Genomic DNA, 21,023 nt, shown 5'->3' with positions numbered 1-21,023 from the left:
TTGTGCGGGAGGGAAGGGCCGCTGCTGGTAGGCAGGATACTGATGATAGCCCGGCCGCTGCTGTTGGTATCTGCCCTGGTAGTGGTAAGGGCCGGACCGGGGAGCGTACCGTGACCTGGAGGAGGGCTTGTCCGCTGGAGCCAGACCCAAGGACCGCGCCGTCTGCCTGTCCTCTTTTTTCTTTTTCAGGGTCTCGTCGGTCGATTTGGAGAACAGCGAGTCCCCTTCAAAGGGCATGCTCTCCACCCTGGAACGCACCTCCTGGGACAGGGCCGTAGACCGCAACCAGGAGTGGCGCCTGAGGACCACCGCCGACGCCATCCCTCTAGCAGCAGTGTCAGCAGCGTGGCTCCCAGCGTTCATCTGCTGCTTAGACAGCCTCACAGCCTCCGTCTGTAGCAGGGACACCACAGCCTTCTGCTCAGGAGGGAGGTCCCGGGTATAGGATGCCAACTTCTCCCAGAGGTACAGCTGGTACCCTGCCATGATGGTCTGGTAGTTGGCAATCCTCAGACCCAGCGAAGCGACGATGTACTGGCGCCTGCCCATGGCATCAAGCTTCTTGCCCTCTTTATCGGCAGGCACCGAGGAGTGACCCGATCGTCGGGGGTTGAACTCCTCTGTGACCAAGGAGGAAGGTGGAGGGTGTTTCACCAACGCCGGCCAGGTGCCCTGCTTGATCTTGTAAAGCTGCTCGATGCGCTTGGACGTTGGAGGTTGATCACAGGGCACCTGCCACACCTTCTCCACAATCTCCTCAATACCCTCGAGCATGGGGAAGCCTACGTACGCCGGATTATCTCCATAGATACGTTTGAGGAGCTTGTCCTTGGTCTGGGGAAGTGCCGAAGAGATGTCCATCTCGAGAGCCTTGGCCATCCTTGCCATCTGATCGGCGTAGATGCAGAGGTCCTCGAATGGCGAGTCCGCAGATGGCACTAGCTCCTCAGCTGGCGATGGTTCGGACCAGGACTCCGACTGGTAGCCGCCAAAGCTCTCCCCATCCTCCTCATCGGAACCGAGCTGGGATTCCGGAACCTGGAGCGGAGGGGGAGCCCACGCCGACCTCGACGTCGAAGGCCTCGGTTCCGACACGGAGAAGCCCGCAGGTGCCCCCTCCCATTGGCAACGGTATGGCGAGGGGAGGTAGGAAGCCTGCCGATGCCGGGACGCAGTGGACCGGACTGATCGGACACTGTCCCCGGAACCATGCCGCTCACGACCGACCAGAGGTGGAGACGGACGGACAGGCGACGGACGGCTCCGACGAGGAGATGGGCTCGGTTCCAGCCTCGGCGACCGAAGGGCAAGCGATGGTCGGCTCCGACGGTGCGGGCTCGGCTCCGGCCCCGACGAGAATTCCGCGGGCACCGTCTCGAAGGCCATCGGATCCGGCACCTGCACGGAGACGTCCTCTGGCTCCGGGGAGCCCAGGTGAGGGGAAGGCGTGTGAGGAAGCACGATGACCTCCTCCTGAGGAGCGGGACGCGGCGACCGATGATGCTTGGTCTTCTTCTTCTTCTTCGCTGGTTCCGAAGAAGACCTCGGAACCGACGCGCTCCTCGCCTTCGAAGGGGACCTCGGCTTCGACCTCTTAGGCTTCATCGGAACCGATCCGACCGTCGGTTCCGACCGGGGACTCGGTACCAGGATCCTCGGTTCCGAAGCTGGTCTCGGATCCGACCTGGTAGATGACGCGCTACGGGGCGGCCGCACCGGTCCCTGCGCTGGAGAGGCCGCTCTCGACGCCGAGGTACTCGGGGGACGCGGTTTCGACCCCGACCTCGCGGAGGCCACTGAGCCAGCTCTGGAATGCCGTTCGGCAGAGGGGCTTGGGCCGGCCTTGGAGGAGGGCAACGGAGCGCCTCCGGACATGACCTTCTGCCACAGGGAGGAATTCAATCGGGCCTTGCGCTCCTGCCGGGCCTTGCTGGTGAAGCCCTGGCAAATTTTACAGGCCGTCACATTATGGGTCTCTCCCAAACAGAACAGGCACAGTTCATGGCCATCGGTTTTGGCCATTTTCGTGTGGCATTGGAGGCAATGCTTGAAGAGAGCCTTTGAGGCCATCTTCAGGGGCACGCGAAAGGAAGGTCAAAAACAGTCCGAGTCAAATTACCGAGTCCACAACAATGTCCAAAACGAGATCCGAAGAATAGTCGAGGTCGCGAAGTCCGAAGTCAAAAGCCAAGCAATCAGTCAGAATAAAGCACGAAGCACAAAAAAGCACAGAGCAACGAAGCTCACGTTCTCTCCAAGCGGCGGCAAGAAGAGAACTGAGGGAAGGGGCCGTTGGTCGCTGGAGGATCACGTGACCGTTTGGGCGGGAAAACGGTTGCTGAGGCGCGCGACAAACGGCCCCTTCGGAGCCATGGAAGCTCTAGAAAATTCTCCGGCGGCTGGCCTGCGCCTGCGCAGTCCCCATGTGTGGAGGCACAGAAGAACGAAGATGAACCCACATTTAGCCCTTCTCTCAGGATTCATTTGCAGCACAACATCCGTCAAAACTGCTGATAAACAGACTATATTTAAATATTCAGAGTACAAATTCTTCCATGAAAAATAAAGCATTGGAAAACTTTTTCCCCCAGAGTAGTCTGGGATGCAAGTAAAGCTTTTATTACAGGCTATTTAATACAGCACAACACTCAAATAAAGAGAAAGAATCAGAAGAAAAAACAAAATATTTTGGATGAGATAAAAGGTAAAGGAGAAGAATGAAAGAAATCTCCAGGAAATATAAATATTTTGCAACGAATTAAGATTTTACAGCAACAATTATCAATGTTAACGTTAAGAGAAATGGAAACAAAATCAGATTATGTTAAACAAAGAACTTTTGAATTTGTAAATAAAGTGGAGAAATGGTTGGCATATAAATTGAAAAAGGGGAGAGAAAATATTGAAAATACAAGAGGGAGATGCCGTATTAACAGGTACCCTGAATATACAAAAAGCATTTCATCAGTATTATTCTAATTTTTATAAGAGCTGATAATATCAGTGAAAAAATAGATGAATACATTAGTAAGCGGAGCTTACCCAGGATTACAGAACAACAAAGACAAATGAATGAACCTATAACAATAAGAGAAGTTATAGAAGATATAAAAAAGATTAACTATAAATGTTTCGCAGAGGAACTTCTACACCCTTACAAAGTACGATGAATTCTATTTTAGAGCGAGGTTCAAGTTCAAGATTTATTGCATTGGACCAAAGGCCACTGCAAACAATAAAACAGTAGCAGATAAAATATACAATACAAGCTAGCACTATAAGAGTTACACTATTGTGCTTGCAGCCTATTGACAGCCCTGTGCTGTCACGACCTTCTCTCGAATTTTTCCTGCTGCAAGGGCAAAAAGACCGACCTTATACAAGGTCACTGGGTCCTCATCTGCTAATATGGCAACGGTGTTTTCATTATCTTGTCTGGAGCCTAAACTGGCTAGGGTTGGGCTTAGGAATTTCTTTCTAGGGGATGTACAGAGTGGGCAGTGTAGCAGATAGTGAAGAATGATGCCTGAAACATGGATAGAGACCAATATAATACTAATAACAAAAGATGGTCAAGATCAGACACTGACAAGAAATTATAGGCCACTATCACTATTAAATAATGACTACAAGATGTTTACAACAATATTTGCTGGAAGACTCAAAATAATCATTCAGGATATTATTCATGAAGATCAAAGTGGGATTTCTACCTAAAAGACAACTGAGGGATAATGTTAGAATGGTACTGGATATTTTGGTGTATTTAGAAAAGCAATGAAAAACAATCAGCGCTGATTTTCTTAAGACACAGAGAAGGCTTTTGACAATTTAAAATGGACATTTTTGTTTAAAGTTTTGGAGGCTATGGATTTTGGACACAATTTTATAAAGTGAGTAAAATCGATTTATACATTTCAGACAGCATAACTAATTGTAAATGAAGAGTTGACTAAATCATGTGGAATACAAAAGGGTACAAGACAAGACTGACCACTGTTGCCCCTGTTGTTCATACTTTTTCTTGAAGTATTGAATAGCGATATAAGACAAGATGAAAGAGTTGGAGGGCTTAAGGTCAAAAAGGAGACTTGTAAGTTAAGAGCCTTTGTTGATGATTTGGTATTGGTTTTGAAAGACCCCCTAAAGGGATTTGAAACGTTAATGGTTAAGTTGAAATAATTCGGTACAGTAGTGGGTTTTAAGATTAATAAACAGAAGACTAAAATGTTAACAAAAATATGAAAATACAAGATCAATTAAAACTGGAAAATAAAACAGGATTTAAAATTGCAAAAAGGTAATATATTTGCGTTTTATGCTGCCAAATATGAATTGTATGTTATTTCAAAATAATTATATTTAGACTTGGAATGTAATTAAAAGAGTCTTGGTAAGATGGGATAAAATTCAATTATCACTTTTGAGAACAGCTATGATTAAAATGTTTTATCCAAAATATTATTTTTATTCCAGATGATTCTGGTTTTGCCTACGGAGACACCATTTAAGCAATAGCAGAAAGATATATCAATCGATGGGAAAATATGTCGTTAAAAGGGTTAAAATTTATATTAAGCTCCAGTCTTAAAGACAATTTTTATAAGATGATGTTGATGTATCATTGGTATATGACTCCTGAGAAACTGGCTAGAATGTACAAGTGTTCTTCGAACTTATGCTGGAAATGTGCTCAACATGAAGGATCATTTTTTCATATGTGGCGAACCTGGAAGAGAGCAAAGGCTTTTTGGGCACAAATACAATTACTAATTCAGAAGATTTTAAAGATTTTTGTGTAATTTGTGTATCTTTATGTTTTGTCTTCTTTATTACATAAAACTCTTAATTTAAAATACAATTGAAACCAGAAACCTTTTTGTTGGGAATGATGGTTATTCAGTTGGAAAGAAGCTATGGAACTTTGTTTTTATATATGATCACAGAAGCAAGACTATTAGATGCACAAAATTGAAAAAGTCCAACACTGCCTGTAACGGACACACCATTGATAAAAGTGTTGGAATTAGCAATGACAGCAAAACTTACTTCACTGATCAGAGAGAAGACAATACGTGCATTTGTTGTCAAATGGAAATCCCTTATTGACTTTTTACATAAAATAGACAATGACTTGATTTAATGACTTGATTTAATGATTTATGGATTAAAGAATTTGGTCATTAGAAAAAAGAGGGTTTTTTAAAACTTAGAAAATCTGAAAATACTATTTATTGCAGAGAAAATTAGAAACCTTTTAATTTATATAGTTTTTCTTTCTTTTCTATATTTATCCTTTGTTATGTTTGTATAGTTTGGTTTTTTTGTTTGGTTAGTTTTTGTGTAATTTGTGTATCTTTACGTTTTGTCTTCTTTATTACATAAAACTCCTAATTTAAAAAAAGGAAAACTTTCTGCCCGACATCACTAACAGCAGCCTTAGATATTTTTCCCCTTCATTTTCTTCCCATTTTATTTATTCCATCATTCAAATGATACTTTAAATAAACAACTTTCCCACTGATTCTCTGAACACAAAAATTAGAATTAATTAGCATTAGACGCATTTCTACTACCTTATAGAAGATGTTCTTGGCCTGTGATCCTTGGAATCCATTACCCAGCCAACATGACTTTCTAGTGGAGGGTTTGTACTGTGACGTGTTTTTCTTTTCCTTCGTGTCTATAAGAAATAAAATGTATCATTATATTTTACTGATGTGACTAGAGTCACTTTTCTGAAGAATCACAGGCTAATTAAACTCAAGTTTCTTAAAGTTTCATATTGTATATCACTTGCATTATGAGGTCATAAAGTTCAGCATCACTACCCAACTGCCTCACTTTAACAAGGTCATTATAATTTTTATACCAGAAAAATTTCTGACACACAAGTAAAAGTATTTCAGAGATTATGCCCTCTGAAAAAAAGAAACTGACATTATTTTTAAGACTGGCGTTGTAAATGGCTTTTTGTTACCTTCGCATCAATGGATCTTGATTCTTTAACCACAGGATAGAATCTAGGTGTTTTGTTGGGATCTTGTAGTCTTGGTGTACGAGGAGTTTTTGGTGTTCTGGAAGGACAGATTCTAGGAGATTCAGGGACAGCGGTGGGCAGTGAGCGAGCTGTTGTTGGAGGTACATCTTGAATCCCAAACAACTTACAAGCCATCTCCTCAGTTAAATCTAAACCAAAAGAACAGAAAAATGACCAATGAATATTAAGCACCTTACTTTCTTAAGGCAGAGGCTAATATAGGATTCAAAATTTTATATGAAACTGATGTTACTAGTTTGCATATAAGGGCTGTAACTGGTTGCATCAATCAGTATGAACGTTTGTTCATAAATATGAGTTTCAAAATGGGAAATTTGATTTAAATAAATTATTCATACGAATGATTTAATCAATCATTTAATTTCATGGTTCAATTATGTTGATTTACATCTTCCCACTGATAAAAAGCTCAATTCTGCAACCTTTATAAATTAAGTAAATTAAGAAAATAAAGCGAATTGTTTATTGTTCTATGTATATGCCATAGTTTTGCATTTGTTTACTGTTTTGGATAATTATACTTCTGCTATGCATAGAGAGGAGAAAGAGCTAAACAGAGCACGGAAGTCTAATTTGATCAGTAGAAAACTTTATCCAGCCATCTCTTATAGATTTTATACATACTTTGAAAATATGACCATGTGAGTTAGAAGCTTTCTCTTTTTAAAAGGAGCACTCATTCTGCACCCAGCACTACATTACATGAATTTCCAGTGCCCTATGGAATTGTAGTGTGTACTCAGATGTACGTATATCTCTCCTTCACATGAAAAACAAAAGAGCCAGTTTGGTGTAGTGGTTAAGAGCATGGGACTCTAATTTGTAGCACTAGGTTTGATTCCTCCCTCCTCCACTTGAAGTGCGCTGGGTGACCTTGGGTCAGTCACAGCTTCTAGCTCTCTCAGCTCCACCCACCACATAGGATGTTTTGTTGTGGGGATAATCATAACATACTTTGTAAACCGCTCCAAGTGGGTGTTAAGTCATCCTGAAGGGCGGTATATAAATCAAGTGTTGTTTTTGTTGTTGTTATTATGATGATTATAAAATTCCTTGTCACAACTTCACAGAATTGCATTTCACGAAAAAATTCACAAAAAGGTACCCGTATAACAACTGTACTCAATGGCAATACCAATAAGTATTGCTTCATTTGATGTTTTAAGTAGTGATGACAATTAATTGATAAAAAACTATCAATAAAAAACCATGAGCAACCATACTTTTCTTGATAATGTAGTTAACATCTCTCCTTCTTGTGCAAGGTCACCAACTGTTCCATGCATGCATCCTCAGATCATGAACAGAGAAGGCCCCATACATGAGCTGAATAGGAAACCTGTACATCCTGGAAGCCTCTCATGAATACAAGGAGTAACCATGGAACCCCTCAACATGGTGGCACATATCAAGTAACTGATAACTTACTTTGATAAAACCCTTTTACTCATGAACATGTTAACTCTATGGATTTATACCTTGTTGAGATGTTGGAGGACCTGGAGGGACTTCTTGATTTGGATCAATTATATGGTCAGGGGTGAGATTGTCAAATTCTTCTTTACTTATAAGATTTAATTTCTTAAAGTTTTCAACTTCCTGTGGAAATGAAGATAAACTTTTATCTGTAACAATCTATACAAATAACAGAATTGCAAGGATACTAAATTATTTTATGAAGAAGAAAGTTCAATTGCTGTCCAATGAAGAGTTCAATTGCTGTCTGTTTAATTGCTGTCCAATGAAGAGTGGTGAGATTGGGCAAAGCTCATGAAGATAGTAAAATATTTTGACCAGCCTCTCCAGGGTCACATCATGCCTAAAATAGCAGATCATCTTTCTCAAAGGCTCTGAATATACATTTTGACAAGACTGAAAAGAGCCACTTCCTCTTTTTCAAATAAATGCCCTATTATCCTCAGTTTCTCATCGAAAAGCAAATTATGCCTAGATTCCCCACCCAGTCATTAATTTTGGATAGTAACATCACACACTAAATCAATGTAGTCATATCACATTCCTTTCAAAAGCAATTAGAGAACATACCTTGATGCAGTCATTGATGCAACATTACAAGTGAACAGGATACTGAATAATATTATCCTCCTGAACAGGCTACATGCTGCTAATATCTTGTCACTTGCTTTCAGTTTATCCCCCCCCCCGCCCTTTTTGATAATGGTCCACTTTACTTTCTCAAAATTATGTAGTATTATTCACCTATTTACAGCCAAGTCCCAAACCTACACAAAACCGATAAAGAACTGCACAACACAACCATCAACAAAACTGCATTTCAGATGATTTACAATAAAATACCAAGTACACATTTTTGTTGAACTGTTATTCTTTATCTATTAATATTTATGGATTTTTACCCTTAATTTACCAATCTCAATAACCAGAAATTAAGCCAAAACACAATGTTCACAAACAAAAAGTGAAGTTCTAAGGCATAATATATATTCTTTTCATCTATTAAAGCAGTTCTCTATTAATAAAAATTGGGCCAAGAAACCAGTTTATTGGAATTAACTGTCAAACAGTTCAAAGGTATAATTACCTTCAAAGCAAGAGAATCATTCTCACTCTGCTCCATCCACAAATCCTGTTCATAGTAGTATAAGCCATCATTAATGACTTTGGCAAGTTCAGATGTGATTTTTGCCCGAGATACATGGTTACCCGTGCGATCTCCCCCAGGATGTTTTCTCATATATGGTGGTGTCTGTGTTACAATCAAAATCTTATTCAAGTCCTGATCATCTATTTCATAATCTGAATCACTATCTGACCATTCTGTAAAGGTGTTTTTGCGGCCTTCTATTTGTGCCATCTCTTCATCAAACAAAAAGTCAAGCTCCTCCTGTTCTTGTTCTTCTCGTGGCAGTGGTTGCTGCTGACCTGACATTTCCTCAAGTATAGGCACAGGTTCCTAAAAAGACGAAAGTATGATACTTTCAATGAATAAAGGCTACAAGCTAGTTACTATATGAGAAAATAAGGACCTAGATGCAAGGCAAATTTTTTTTTAAAGGAAAGTGAAAGGCAAATCTTGGGGGAGGGACAAAAGAAGAGGACAAAAGAGGGAGAACCACCAAGAATGGCAGGTGAGAAAAAAAATAAATTGGAGCTACCCATATGACTGCATGTGAAGTGAGGATGTCTCCATGAAGTGAGGATATTCCTACCATGCATCATTAAGAGAAAAGGGGGAGAAGAAGTCACAAGCATTTCACACACAGCCTCTTGCAAACCCATTTCTCCTCCTCATTATCCATGCTCCATTATCTCAAGGCTCAAGCCAGGGCCAGCAACAAGCAGCTAGCCTTTCTGAGTGAGAAATCAATAAAGAAGATTGTGGTAATTGGTAAGACTGCCAACTTTCCCACTGCTCTCTCTCTGGGGGAAAATGCAGGCCCTTTCCTAGCTCCATCCCTGCTGGCCCAGCAGCTTTCTTCAGATTTCCTTCTCACTTTCTTCATTTTTAAATTTCAGATTAAATAATCTGGGTTTTCAAAAATTTATAGTCTAATTTGGGATGGCCCTGTTGTAGAGCTTTTTATCTCCATAGGGATGACACATGGCTATTCGATATAAGGACAAATGAATACCCCCTTTCAAGCAAACAAGATTTCTGCAAAGATACTGGGAAAAATCACTAAAATCAAATACAATATTCTTTTAGATTTTAGTAAGATTTGTCAAGTTACAGCTAAAATAGCAAGGAGATCTGATTTATGAACTGTTGAAATGTCTCTAGACTACTGCTCTTATCTCAAACACATTTTGAAGGTTTCACAGGAAAAAATTTGCTAAGTGAAAAGTAGCCAAACGACCAAGATTAGCTATCATGCCAGAAAAGTTAACATATAGGGACTTTATCATTATGTTATTAATCATGGGAATGCATCTTACTCGCTCATATATTACAAGAATTGAGCTAATAATAATGTACTTTCTCTGTTGTTTCTTTTTCTACAGTACCTTTGGCTTAACTGGTGATGGGCGATGTCTTTTTTTAACTTCTATCCAAGGTCCAGAGTCCAGATCTGGCAAGCTGGTAGACAATCCTTTAGACAGTGTTTGAAGATTACTTATTTCTGTGTTTTTCTTAATACTCTGACTTCCCATTCTTGGAGAGCTTGGAGCAGATTCTAAAAGTAAATATTATGTCTTCATTTTGAATAGATTAATTACACTTTACTGTTGTCTGACTTGGATCTTTTCTTTCAGAGTTGAAAATTCTGTTTTTAATCTAAGCTAAACCTGATAGGAAATATACATGCACAAAAACTAAGTAAACTTCAAAATGCAAGACTTTTTTTTAAAAGGAGAAACCATTCACATGCTAAAGGACAGCACAAATGGTAAAGATAAATTGGATCTACTGGGAAGTTAACTTCTGTTTACTTGGTAGGATGTCAAGCATAAATGGGTTGAATTATATGGATGTTCTGTTCACAGAAGAGAATGCAGAAGCAATCTCATCAAATTCAACTTCCCACCTCAATAAGGGTCTTCAACCCCTTAGCAATATTTGCCAGGGAAGGAGAGTCACAAGAAAAGGTGGCTTGAATCTAAGGGCCAAACTGGATGTGAAGGTGTCCTTGAGACTGCCATCAGGAGGCTGCTGCCATTTTAAAATCTTGCAAGCCTGCAGTGTTGTGCTCTTGCCCCCCAGTCATGAGGGAGGGTCTTGGTGGAGGAGAACATTGGCCCAATCAGGCATTTTTAAATGACTTCAAAACTTCAAAATGGCAGCAGCCGCAAGTTTGTCCATATGATGAACTCTACCTCAGAGCATGCGTCCTCTTCTGCTAGCAATTCTGTATCTCAACGGCTCATTGAAAACCACTGATCTTGAGCAAGCAAAAGTGCTAGTTGAAGAGGAAGCACATTCCACAGCAGAGGTCTTGTAGCACACGTCGAACTAGTTTGACAGATCCAAGCCAATCTACTTCTGCCAACAGAATATCTGTAAGAGCCAGTGTAATGTAAAGGAGAATATTTCTTTGATTCAGAAGTATCCCAGTAGGCCACTTCTTGGTAAATAGTAATTAAGTAAGCTGCACAGCAATGTATGTCAACCAGCAGGCTCAACTTGAAAAACAGAGAAAAACTGTGAAAGGAAAGCTGAGAAAACAACTGTAACAAAACAACAATAAATCCCAGACATAATATACTGAGGAACCATGCAAACACCATGTTGCCACCCATTTGCTTTGCCTGACTACTGCTCAGATTGGTTTGCCAGTTATAGTATTACCTAAACAAAAGCAAACTTTGTATCAAATCAAATGTCCATTTTTGGTTTAGTGATGGAATAGCAAAAAAGGGTATGCATTGAATGATCACTGTACCACCAACCTACTAACAGCAGAGATTCAGTGAATCTGAGCCCCTTAGTTACATGAAACAAATAGAAACATTCATTCTGAATGCTTCTGTCTTTTTGACATCAACCTTTGAGACCAAGAAATAGCTGCTTTGCATTTCCTCATACATATCATCATAACTCACTGCCTTTGCCAGCAGGGCCGGCGCGCCCATAGAGGCCAGGAAGGTGGTGGCCTCAGGCGCGAGGACCCCGGAGAGGCGCCGGAGGGGGTGTTGGGGGTGGAGGCGTGTGCTGCGGAGCTGCCGCCGCCACACACCCCCAGCCAGGCACAGCAGCCATGAGCCACTGGCGGGGCGGCGTGCGGAGCGCAGAGCAGCCTCCGCCCGCCACCCCAGCCATCCTCCGGCGAATGCCCTGGCTTGCGCTGCGCGATGATGTCATTGCGCATTCTGTGGCACGCGTGTGCGTGCTGCGTACACGGGGGGGGGGGGTTGCCGCAGGCGCTAGAGACCCTGGTGCCGGCAGTGTTTGCCAGTATCACAACACTGAAAAGAGGCTTCAAAATTAATCTAGCCCAATGTTCAGTAAAGACACTATACTCCTAAGAAATATATGCTGTAACTTAAAGGCAATTCTGTCTATGTATACATGTGTGTTCTCAGCCAGAGGGAGTTCAAGTATTTAACATCAGAGGTTGGTAGGAAAAAAAAATCTTACCAGTGTGTGAACCAAAAGCTTTGCCTGGTATGAACTCCGGACAATTAATAAGTTGCGAAAAGTCTGTTTGAGGAAGGCTCCTTGGAGAAGGGCCTGGAATAGGCCACTTTTCTGGTTCTATCCTCTTCCTCATCTTCTGCTCTACTATTTCTATTTCTGTACTGTCTTTTAAGGCCTAAATGACACAAGTATATGCATATTAGTAAATTAACACAGAAACACAACATAAAATGTAATGTTAACAAATCCTTAAGATTTGGTTGCCAAGGACAGTTTAATACATTAGAAAAACAGTAAACAGAAAATACAAATAAAACACAAGTTGGCTGAACATTTCTCATTTCACAATGTTGCACTACAGTCAAACATTCCCAGAAGTCAAAAATACTTTGTGCGGTGGCCTAACTTTGTGCAGTAGCCTACTTTTTCACAACATAATTGTAACCACTGATAGCAGCAGCAGAAGTTTCATTATTGCCTGGCTCTATAAAGGTCTAAATTTACACAGTTATTTAGAAACAGATTCTGCCCTGAACGATAACTATTAACCATATTTTAAAAATCGGCTTTTGTATTTTATAGTTCCTATATAGAATAATCAAGCACACAGCAAAAAGGAATCAGAACATATGCATATGTAATTCAGTGTATATGTACACACTGGGATTAGTTACAGCTTTTCAGTAAGTTTACATAAAGAATAAATAACAAAATACATACATGCATGATTATCACATGTGACATACATGAAAAGATTTCCAGGTAAGACCTGGAATAGATAAAATACTAACAACTTCTATGATAGAGGAGTAATGTGGTGTTATGGTTAGTGTCAAACTAGGACCTTTGAATCCCTCATTCATGGAAACCTGCCAGGTGACCTTGGCCCATCATGATCTCTTCACCTGACCTACCTTTCACAAGGAGAAGGGGGGAATGATGTGTAAATCCACTTTTAGTCCCTGATCAGGGAGAAAAGCAGGATATACATTTTAAAAAATAAGTGAAAGATCAGTGTAGCAAACACCTCACACATGGTTTAGGGACAAAAGGCGTGGGCTGTTGGGATGACAGTTATAAAGAGGCAAGGCAGCTTTGGGTTCTGGTTAACAGAAATCAAATTTCAAAATGTAATCTGGTCTTAATAGCCAAGTTAATAATTTCAAGTTTTGAAATATTAGAAACAAGTATAGGGCCAGTGCAAATAGGTCACAATTTCTGTGTAAAGCATATTATTTTTACTCCTTTGTCTCATGATTGGAACACAGTTAAACACATTTATTTTATTGAGTCAGGCAATTCTGAAAAAAAGGAGAAATTCACACAATTGCCCAGAAAAGTAATTTTCTTACAGTTTACCAGTTTTCTGTGATGATCTTGTTGCACCCTTTTGGCTGAATACACAACAGTGACTCTATAGGCTCCCCTCCCCCCTTCTTAGGACACCATCACTTTCTTGTTAGTCAGCCATGTCACTAAAGCACAGTCATTTATACTTGTTTGTGGACTGTGTGTGTGTGGCGGGGGGGGGGGGGGGAATGTGTGGCATGAAATAATAATAGAAAAATCAACTATGTATTTTACTAAAAATAGTAAAAATGTTCTCCTAAATGTTTAAGAAACTTAGTGTACCCTCTATAGCTGTGGAAAGTCTATTTAATTTTAAATTATTATGTTTTTATGATTATGGCAACAAATTAACATAAACCTTTATTATTTAAGAAATAACACTAATGGAGAATACAGCTTTAAATCAATCTACCCTGGTGCATTTGAAAAAATAACAAATAAAATGGCTAAAATAAGAGCAGAATTAAGTGACTGGAATAAAAAACAATTATCATGGTATGATAGATACCATCTAATTAAATCATTTGCACTTCCCAAGTTAATTTTTCTCTTTCGAACAATTCCAATATTAATCCCACCAAAACTTTTAAAACAATGGCAAACCTTCAATAAATTTTTGTGGCAAGATAAACATCCAAGAATTGCATTTACAACACTAAGATTAAAAAACACACAAGGAGGCTTTAATTTCCCAGATATTGATCTCTATCAAAAAGCTGCACGATTAAAAGATGTAATTTCTATAATACAGAAGGAAGATCATATGGATTGGATCAACCTTTTACAAAACACACAACAAAATGAATCCATTCAGGATCTTCTATGGAATAAACAACACGTCCGCCCAACAAACTCTAAACAAAACATCTTTTTTACAGCTATCCTAAAAGTATGGGATGCTTATAGAAATAAAATCACCCCCAAATATTCCAGGTTCTCTTCTTCTCTTTTTCAGGATTGGTTTCCACCGGGTCTCTCACCCGCATTCACTAAAAAATGGAGCCAAAACAACATAACAAGGCTAACTGATATTGCCTCCCGAGAAGGCTTACTAGATAAACCAGAATTGGAGCAAAAAATTAATAGTAATATATCATGGTTTATTTATTTTCAATTAAAGAATCTAGCCTCTTCTATAAACTTAAAGGACATTATGAAACAACCAAAGACTGCATTTTAACAAATTATAGATAGGAAAGGTCTTTCAAATAAAGGAGTAATCTCCAAAATTTATATTTTGCTACAAAACCTTAAACTTAAAACCTTAACATATCAGTCAAAATGGCACCAAGACTGTGACAAAATATTATCAAAAGAACAATGGGAAATATTATGGTCCTCTAAAATATTTAATTCATCAACAATTAGTATTAAACTACAGTCCTATAAGATATTAACAAGATGGTATCTTACACCCAAAAAATTAGCAGCTATTTACTCTCACAGTTCATCTTTATGTTGGAAAGGATGTGGGGATACAGGATCATATATACATTGCTGGTGGAAATGTCATTACATAGAAGAATTCTGGAATACAATCTTGCACCAAATCTTTTTGTTAACTGGCTACAAAATACCAAAGAAACCTGAGCTGATATTTCTGAATCAATGGGATGATATAGAGATCCCACCAATTCGACGAGACCTCATCAATGTCTTCTTAATGGCCGCAAAAAATTTAATTGCTTTAAAATGGAAATCACATACTGTACCAACAATTACCAGTTGGTATTCTAAAATATGGGACCATTTTTTATTTGAAAAAATCAATGATGGAATCTATCAAGCTGAAAATTTCCCCCAAACAACAAATTTTATGGAAAAATGGTTCCCTTTTTTTGAATACATTTCTAAAGAAAATCTATATCCTCCCAATAAAATATACCAAACAATCCTGAATCTATAATCCAAAATATATCAGATCATTCAACTTGAATTTGTCTTTCCATGTTTTACCCGTCTCTGTTATGTAGTTTTTAACAATTTACCCATGTTGTATTTCATATTGTAAACAGTTTTGTTAATAATTGAAATAAAAATATATATATTAGGGAAAAAAATAACAAAAACGTGAGCTGAGCACACCCTTTCTGTTTGTTAACTTCAAAATGCAGTTAATCTGAATGTAACACATTTCTGCTTTAAAATCTAAGATAACTAGGCTGCTCTCAATTTTCAGTTCTATCTTATCCATATAAACTTCTATATAGTCAGTGTTTGCAACACAGGCAGGAGAAGAAACTGAAAAGAAGCTAGATAGAGTCATATGATTATTTAGCCTAATTCCTTCTACTTTGGGGGAGAGAGGAAAAGGCTTTGCCTATATTCTCTGTAAGGAAGGAAATCCTGCTGGGACATGCTGTGTTTACTCCTCCCTCTCCCCTACAACTAAGACACCTTGCTTGCTTTGAAGAACAAAGGCTGAGGCTTCCACCATCCAAAATGTTTAAAACCAAGAAAGCCACACATATATACAAAACACACAAACATGAAGAGATGAGAGAAGATGGTTGTTGTGGATTTTTCGGGCTGTATAGCCGTGGTCTTGGCATTGTAGTTCCTGATGTTTCGCCAGCAGCTGTGGCTGGCATCTTCAGAGGTGTAGCACCAAAAGACAGAGATCTCTCAGTGTCACAGTGTGGCACTGTGTGATGAACATTTCATCAACAACCGTGATGAACATTTCATCAACAAAATCAGTTCTCTGAAACTCAATCCACAGGACACACTCGTCAGTTTTGATGTTGTATCCCTATTTACCAAGGTTCCGGTAAAAGACACAATTGCACTTATTAATCAGATTTTTCCAGAGGATGTAACAGCCTTATTCCACCATTGTCTGACAACCAGTTACTTCCAATGGGATAACGAATTCTATGAACAGATGGATGGGGTGGCCATGGGAAGCCCTCTCAGCCAAGTTATAGCAAACTTCTACATGGAACATTTTGAAAAAACAGCTCTAGAATCAGCACCCCACAAACCTACAGTCTGGTTCCGGTTCGTGGATGATACCTTTATAATTTGGAGCCATGGTGAGGAAGAATTGATGGAGTTTTTAAACCACCTCAACAATATCCACCTGAACATACAATTCACCATAGAGAAAGAAACCGAAGGTAAACTTCCATTTCTAGATACCTTGGTCATCCGCAAAGCAAACTTTCAGCTAGGTCACAAGGTCTACAGGAAACCAACTCACACGGATCGGTACTTACACAAAAACTCCAATCACCACCCTCGACAGAAAAGAGGAATAATAAAAACATTAGTAGACCGTGCAAGACGGATATGTGAACCGCACTTTCTCAACGAGGAAATTAATCATCTAAACCACGCACTTCAGGCAAATGGCTACTCCAGAAATGAAATCAGAAGAGCGAGCAAACCAAGGATAGATCAAACAACTAAGGAAAAACAGTCTCCCACAGGAAAAGTGTTTTTGCCATATATCAAAGGAGTCACTGATCAGATGGGAAAGCTTATGAAAAAGTACAGCTTACAAACAGTATTCAGACCCACCAGAAAAATACAACAGATGCTACGTTCAGCAAAAGATAGTAGAGACCCCCTCACCTCTGCAGGAGTATACCGTATACCCTGCAGCTATGGACAAGTTTACATCGGGACCACAAAGCGTAGCATCCAGACAAGAATAAAAGAACATGAAAGACATTGCAGACTTGGCCATCCTGAAAAATCAGCAGTGGCTGAACATAGCCTAACTCAAACAGGACACAGTATCCTATTCCAGGACACTAAAATACTTGACAACACTTCCAACTACTTTGTCAGACTGCACAGGGAAGCCATTGAAATTCATAAGCATAAGCACAATTTCAACAGGAAAGAAGAGACTTTAAGAATGAATAGAGCATGGCTTCCAGTCCTGAAAAACACCAGGCTAACAAAACACTCTATACCCGACAATAGCCCTGCAGAGAAGATTAGCACATCAAGCACCAATCCATATGCAAAAGAACCTCCTCAGGATACAGTGAAACCTCCCTCCATTAGCATTCCACACCCTGGGAAACTTTTACAGGATGACTCAGCTCAACCCCACCCCTCCTGAGTAGATATAAATTACCTGCCAACTTCTTTTCCACACTGTGACACTGAGAGATCTCTTTTTGGTGCTACACCTCTGAAGATGCCACCCACAGCTGCTGGCGAAACGTCAGGAACTACAATGCCAAGACCACGGCTATACAGCCCAAAAAATCCACAACAACCATCGTTCTCCGGCTGTGAAAGCCTTCGACCATAGATGAGAGAAGGGTCACAACTAGACCTCTCATCACCTGAAAGTAAAATCTCTGTGCACAGCCCTACTTTTTACTTCCTTGTAGAGTTGCCAGGTTCCCTTACCCTCCTGGCAGGAAGGGGGGGGAGCACCACTCGTCTTTGCTTCTCGCGCACTTCGCAGCAGGCTGATTTGAGCTCAAATTGGCTTACTGCAAAGCATAAGAGCATTCTCAGGACAATGTAATGACATCAGTCCCGGGAAGCATGCCCAGGAGGCTCGTTCCCACACCTTACCCGCCCCTGCCGGCCAAGTAACTGATAGTGGGAGTAGAGGATGGGAGCAGGAGATCCCTCGCCCTCACCAGGAGACCTGGGATCCCTACTTCCTTGCTCAAATATCCTCAAGATTTTTTTAAAAAACTGTTGTAAGTACTAATAATTTGACTTACCTCTAAGATTAGATTAACATTTGTAGTGAGAGCCTGAACACGGTGGAAGCTGGCAATCAAAGAAATAGGTAAGAATCCTTGCTGATCCATCTTTCTCCTCAAGAAGAAGTCTCTTTCCAAATTTTCCACACTGAAATAATACTCACTGAAGAAAGAAAATGTTTAAGTTATCCCAGTTAGTTGAGTTAAATTCTTCCATCTCAAACTATGCCAACCATCAGAAGGCAAAAAAAGGAAGTAGTATATTTCTATTTATTTCATCTGCTAGTCTAATTAAACAAAATCTTTACATGATCAAGGGAAGGGAGGGAAAAAACAGAAGGAAAATGTGCTATATTGTATGCACATTAAAATAATCTAACTTAAATATGCCAATGGATCCCAAATGATAAGAAATTCTTCCAAGAAGTATACACAGGATAACATTCCTCTGTTATATATTAACAGGATAATTATATATTGCTGGTATAATTTTCTTTATATGTTTTCTATGCTTATATTGATATATGATCTATGATTTTATAAAAATTATATTGTTTGGTTAACAAAATAACAAAACATGATCAATGGTCTCAATCATGCTAGAATCACAGGAGCAAAGGAGGCCTGAAAATGGGATATGAGCAAAACATCACTTCAGTTCAGGTGATGAGGACAGAATGTTCAATCTGCCAAGCATGAAAGAACAGCAGTTGCTAGGAATAGTGAGATGTTTTAAGTATGGGGGGAAGAAATTCCAAGTGCTAAGGTGAAGCGTACCTGACGTGTTCAAGACTGAGTGCTAGTTCTATCAAGTTGTATTACCCTCTTTTGGATCTCTCTCAATGTTTCATTATAGTCTTTATTTTAGAGCATAGTGAGGGAGAGAATGAGGCATTCGAGTTTGCTATCCACCAGCTTTACCCAGGGACTTTTATAGGTATCTTCCCTTGAAAGAGGTAAAAGACCTTGACAGGAATTTAATATTGAGAAAGGGGACTTTAATCATAGATTAAAGGTACAAAGTCAAGCCCTAGATTCCAGTAAACATTGTGCAAACTCCATGCTTAATGCAGTGCTTGCAACACAAGATAGTACTCCAACAATCTGGCAAAGATATAATAAAAATGGATAATCAATAGCTTCAGAAACACAACATATCCAAGTATCTGCACCATATAGAACAGTGATGGCAAACCTTTTTGAGCCCGAGTGCCCAAACTGCAACACAAAACCAACTTATTTATTTCAAAGTGCCAGCACTGCAATTAAACCTGAATACTGAGGTTTTAGTTAAAAAAAAAACAACAACTCATACAGTTGTCCCAACTAATTAACATCTCTCTCTCTCTCTCTCTCTCTCTCTCTCTCACTCACTCACTCAGGAGCCACGACTGAAAGTAAAGCAAGTTAAATCAAAGCAGTTTGCCCTTCTTTACAGCAGCAGACCTGCTTGCAAGCACTCTCTCTCTCTCTCTCACTCAAGCGCTACAACTGAAAGTAAAGCCAGTTAAATCAGTTTGCCCTTCTTTAGATCAGCATCCCTGCTTGCAAGCACTCTCTCTCTCTCTCTCTCTCTCTCTCTCTCACTCACTCACTCAAGAGCCATGACTGAAAGTAAAGCAAGTTAAATCAAAGCAGCTTACTCTTCTTTAGAAAGCCAGCCCCAGCAACCTGGCTGCTGCCTCTGCTTCCTGCTGCTAAAGAGACAGGCAGCAGGGAGGCAACCTTGAGGAAAAGGAATCACATGGGCAGGGCCAAAACCCATGTGGTCTCTGCTCAGAACACCGTTCCAGGCGTTCCCCCTCCAAATAAGCCCTGGATCTAGCAATCTGGCGACCTGGCTCGCGTGCCCACAGAGAGGGCTCTGCGTGCCAGCTGTGGCACGTGTGCCATAGGTTTGCCATCGCTGATATAGAATCTATGAGAGTACCCTTGCATTAAAGGCCTCAATGGCTGCAGGTGCATATTGCCTTCCTTTACAACAGAAAAAACATACTAGAGCATTTATATCTACTTTGGCAATTTTCTGAGCTAAAGAAATATGGATCTTCCATGCCGAATTGTAACTAAACATGATACCAAAATATTTAAAGTGTGCCACTTCTTCAATTACCTTTAGGAGTGTGCACCAAAAAAATAAAATAAAAATTAGGTAAATCCAGATAAGGAATAATGAACCCCGCCCCGCCCCAAAATCTGGAATTCCCTGAACATCAAATTGATTCTCTGATTCGGTTCGGTAATATCAGAGAAATTTGGTAAAATTTAGCCATTGCTTCCAATGGGAAAATCAATCTGGAAGCTATCTGGTGGGCTGTGGAGGTCATTTTTCACGCAAATTTGCAAGGGACCTACTCCTGACTGTCCTCTAAAGACCCCACATGAAGATTGGGCCCCAGGGGCCAATTTTATGCCCCCCCCAAGAAGGTGCCCCCAGCCACTCTATTATTCCCTATGGAGAAAACTATCACAGAACAGAAGCAAACTGAAGCAAGGGAATGCCTTGTGTTTGTGGCTGGGTACTGCTTGCTTTTATTCTGTGGTGTTCTCCCACTGGCTGAACCCAGTGCATGGCTGCTGTGAATGGCATTGGTTCTGTTGGGCTAAGTTGCCAGTGTCCCTTGCTTCAGCTTGGTTTGAGTGGAATGGACATGATTCTCTGGTATGATGTTGGTCCGTTTGTTTCACTTTGGTTCTGTGGGGATTCCATTCCTGTGCTTTAGTTTGCTTCTGCTGAGCTTTCTCTGAGATCAGACCTTTGGATACTCACTGTGAAGGGTCCTTACCCTCTGAGGACAGGAGGACATCTTGGGTGATTCCTACCATCCAATTGGGAAGGCAGAAAGTTGATTTTTCTTCCTCTTCCTGTAATATG

At 40.3% G+C, this 21,023-nt stretch overlaps 1 protein-coding gene across 2 annotated transcripts in view; it reads right to left on the bottom strand.

Annotated features, from left to right (window-relative positions):
* LARP1B (La ribonucleoprotein 1B) overlaps positions 1 to 21,023 on the bottom strand; it is a 58,742-nt gene that overhangs the window by 18,320 nt on the left and 19,399 nt on the right. For both annotated transcript variants that reach the window (XM_054990211.1, XM_054990212.1), the window contains exons 8-14: positions 18,167 to 18,311; positions 12,120 to 12,294; positions 10,049 to 10,218; positions 8,625 to 8,996; positions 7,540 to 7,660; positions 5,981 to 6,189; positions 5,577 to 5,683 (exon numbers count right to left, since the gene is read on the bottom strand). In XM_054990211.1, coding sequence (XP_054846186.1) covers positions 5,577 to 5,683; positions 5,981 to 6,189; positions 7,540 to 7,660; positions 8,625 to 8,996; positions 10,049 to 10,218; positions 12,120 to 12,294; positions 18,167 to 18,311 — 1,299 coding nt within the window. The remainder of the gene's footprint in view (positions 1 to 5,576; positions 5,684 to 5,980; positions 6,190 to 7,539; positions 7,661 to 8,624; positions 8,997 to 10,048; positions 10,219 to 12,119; positions 12,295 to 18,166; positions 18,312 to 21,023) is intronic.

The sequence above is a fragment of the Eublepharis macularius genome, chromosome 10, assembly GCF_028583425.1.
Source record: "Eublepharis macularius isolate TG4126 chromosome 10, MPM_Emac_v1.0, whole genome shotgun sequence".
Classification (NCBI taxonomy): Eukaryota; Metazoa; Chordata; class Lepidosauria; order Squamata; family Eublepharidae; genus Eublepharis; species Eublepharis macularius.
This window is presented reverse-complemented; position numbering and strand designations above follow the sequence as displayed.